This window comes from Eimeria necatrix, genomic scaffold, assembly GCF_000499385.1.
Source record: "Eimeria necatrix Houghton genomic scaffold, Enh_scaff1576, whole genome shotgun sequence".
In the NCBI taxonomy this organism is placed as follows: Eukaryota; Apicomplexa; class Conoidasida; order Eucoccidiorida; family Eimeriidae; genus Eimeria; species Eimeria necatrix.
In genome coordinates this window covers 1-3,468 of record NW_013652276.1, presented here as the reverse complement: position 1 = coordinate 3,468, position 3,468 = coordinate 1, and the positions used below count along the sequence as shown (strand labels likewise).

Genomic DNA, 3,468 nt, shown 5'->3' with positions numbered 1-3,468 from the left:
ACTGCGTAACTACTTCTGCACGAACAAGCGAACACAAAGGGCTTGTGGCTCATGCCATGCATCAGTGATTTATGAGGCTTATCACTGAACTCAAGTCCTCTAAAATACAGTGGTTTACTCGGAGGTACTCGAGGGTCTCGGTTTCTCAGCAGAAATGTTCGGCAGAAAAAAAAACAAGATTTCTCGGGCATTATTTGCTCTTCAAATATAATTGTAACGGTGGTGCAGTAGACCTGCAACCCTAGCTACGATTCGCACAGGGCAACTCCTTTGTGTCAAATATGGAGCTCATTGCAGTATATGATATAGAGCTCATTGCCGAAGGCAATGAGCTCTATATCATATACTGCAACCCGAGACCTCACTTCTACGTTTGCAGGAATTGTAATGGAGTCAAAGTAAACGCGCGACCCTCGTGTTTGCGGTGTAGTTCAAATGCCAAGCCTTCCTGTGTTCGGCCAAACAATGCATGTGGTCAAGTCAGCACATTCGGACGTAGCCTTTCCCATTACCTTTGCCAGTTCGGCACGTTTTTCATTTAAGCACAACAGTGAACAAAACGGACTAACTCAAGGCCCAATAAATGCCTTCAAAGAAGCTTTGCCTAGGTCCCAGCAGCCTGCTTTTCTAGCACTGTAGAAAAACGGTCTGCTTGGCGCATTGGCACTGCAGCACAAAAGTATCAGCCCTGCATTGCTACGGGCTCAGCAATAGACTCGAGAATCAAGTGAGGTTTATATCTTCTGCAGCTGGTACAAATGCCACTGCTGCAGCAGGAATCGCCAAGGCGGTCTGTTTGCTTTCCGTGCCTACGCTCGCTTTTGCAGGCGGTTCACCTGGTGCATTTGTGGATTTTTCGCGGCCGAACAATGATTTTCTCTGCAATACTTTATCAGAATGCCGTTGATGCAAGGCTTTAGGTGCTCCTTTGAGAGAGCCTGCCTCTTCGGACATTTCACTCTTGGTGCCTCTGCTGGTTCCTGCAGTTGCTACATCTGAAGCAGCTGCTGTTGCAACTTCTCCAACTGTCGCCTGAACTGTGAACACTGGGTCAGCGAACTCATTCGCAGAAGAACCGCAGGCACGATTGCCTGCTTGAATTGCTACATTTGTTTTCGGCTCCCTTCGTTCGCCGTCCCGTTCAGCGCTATCGCTTCAATTTGCTTTGGTCCCTGCATCATATTGGACAAAATCTCTTGCATTGCGTGTTAGCTTTACACGAGGCGTCAACGGAAAGCTCAAGAGGCAGCAGTGTAGAGCAACAAAGCAACCGCGAAAAAAATGGCAAGCTGAAGGATCACCAAATATCTTCAAAGAAACTTTTCCTGTGCAGGCTGCAGCAGCTGGCTTTTCTAGCTCCGAAAGATAAAATTCTGTTCGGCCGTTGGGCACTGCAACACAAACAAACAAGGCCTGCGCGCCTGAAGACTCAGCATCGCACTTAAAAAAGCAACTTGTGCAGCAACACTGTGCACACTCAAAGGAAGATCAAGTTGCGAGCAAGACGTTGAGAAGTGTAAGACAAGAACGCAAGCAAGTCCGGCTTGAAGCTTCAGATCCACCTACTTCCTTTCCTTCCGGCGTAATCTAAAACGTCGAGGCTCAGCTCTTCCGTTAGTGCCAACAAATCGCGTACAAACTGCAATGTCATTACCACCCACAACAACGCATTGCCAATGGCCCCAACTGTGGCTGAACGCGCCTTTGCAGCACGAGGGCTGGAAGACTAACCCTCTCAGGAAACCGTCTGCTAAACGGATTGTCAGAAAATAGTCTTCCTCTAAGTTTGCCTAAGGAGCTTTGATTTTTCATTTCCTGCAGGGAACTCGCAGATACGCCAAGCACAGCTAGCACTGCTCCAGGTATTGCTCTATAACCAGGCACTCATCTTTCCAAATTGCTGTTTACCTCCCTACTGGTCCTTGCAGGCACAAGTAGCGCGTGATGTGAGTAGTCTGCAAGGTACTTACTTCCTCCACAATCTCAATATGCAAGGTCACAGTACCAACGCCGCATATATCACAGTCCGCCTCGACCGTGGCTGCAGAGACCCCCAATATACGCAAGAGAGGGCAATAGAAGTTAACGCCAAGCATGCAAGTCACATTTTAAAGAGCTCTCAGTGTACGGAAATTTCGGAGCATGCGTATCTGCATTGGCTCATACAGGCGCTGCCGGTGCTACTGCAGCTGTTGCTTCGCATTGATTCAAGCCGAATCAGTGACTGGCTCGGGTATCTTACCTCGAAATGGTTCGCTATGGGGAGAGCAGAGGTTACCCATGGATCCCTCAAGCTTCAGTAGCTCTTGTCGTAGGACTTTATACTTCTGAAGTGGGCAAGGCACAGGACGCGCACAGCGTCTAGGGGGCTGCTCGAGCAGCGTTAACCAACGATAACTTAAACAACGCTCATTGAACCCCATGAAGGGGGGCATGCATAGGAACCATGCTCATGTTTTGTTGCTGTTGCTATGTTGTGGACCTACGTCTGCCTTCAGACTCGGAAAGTCATAAGGTTTTCCCAAATCGTTATAATGGGGAGAATTCGGATCCCAGAAGGCCAATTTCGATCTATAACGCCTGCTTTCCTCAGGTTGAGATGCCTTTGAGCTGCTGGCAGCAGCCTCACCTGCTAGTCCTCCTACTCGTGGGTTTGCTGCCACGTCAGGTTTTCCTGCGACGCTAGTTATTTTCTTGCCGGCAGTTTCCAAGAGGCCAGCCAGCGGCCCCATCCACCTCGAACGCCCTTGCCTTTCCACTTTATGTTTCTCAGCTAATTCTCCAGCAGCTGCATGAGCATCGTGCGGCTCGGCGCTTGTGGTCTCGGCATTTGTCACGGTACTCTCTTGATTACTACGTACAATGTCATAAACAAGATGGTCGAATTTGCTGTCGGATTCGTCATCCTTGTCATCTGCTGCTGCTTCTGGAGCTGCTGCCGCGGCATCGCCAGATGCTTCGTCTTCACAGCTGTCGCTGACGCCTTCCTCCGCTGCTCCTGTTCCTGGAGCTTGAGTTCTTGCTGCTTCCGACTGTGGAGGAGACTCGTCGTGTGCGTCTGTTGATGTTTGACGGTCATCAAACTTCAGGTCTCCAGATGGACTGTTTTCATCGGAGTCCTGAGTGACGCGCCAAAAAGCGCACGCTGGGAATGGAGCACAGGGGTGAGACAGAAACTACACGCGGCACGAATCTGTTGGGTCTGATACATTTGAAGTGCAGATTTCCTGCACCTACTTGCGAGCGGGATGAGATGTCACCAACCAAGTCTGAATCTCCAGTCCTGCAACCATATTCCGACAAGTGCTGTAATTGACGTCGAGCGCAGAGAGCCACAAACAGCACGACGGCGGAGTAAACTAGCAGCTTTAGTGCTGTGGAATACCCGACCACGGGCAAGCCAGACCCTGAAATAGGCCGAGTAGCCTGAGGGAGTAAACCTGAGTCCCGATTATTTGTCGGGCTAGC

At 49.9% G+C, this 3,468-nt stretch overlaps 1 protein-coding gene across 1 annotated transcript; it reads right to left on the bottom strand.

The window, feature by feature from the left end:
- Window positions 1-723: 723 nt before the first annotated feature.
- On the bottom strand, window positions 724-3,283 carry ENH_00017470 (hypothetical protein; the record flags this gene model as incomplete). Its single annotated transcript, XM_013579264.1, has 6 exons — window positions 724-1,046; window positions 1,567-1,639; window positions 1,971-2,041; window positions 2,243-2,327; window positions 2,487-3,119; window positions 3,238-3,283. Coding segments are annotated over 6 exons (1,231 nt in total), but the record flags the coding sequence as incomplete, so codon positions are not given.
- Between the last annotated feature and the right edge of the window lie 185 nt (window positions 3,284-3,468).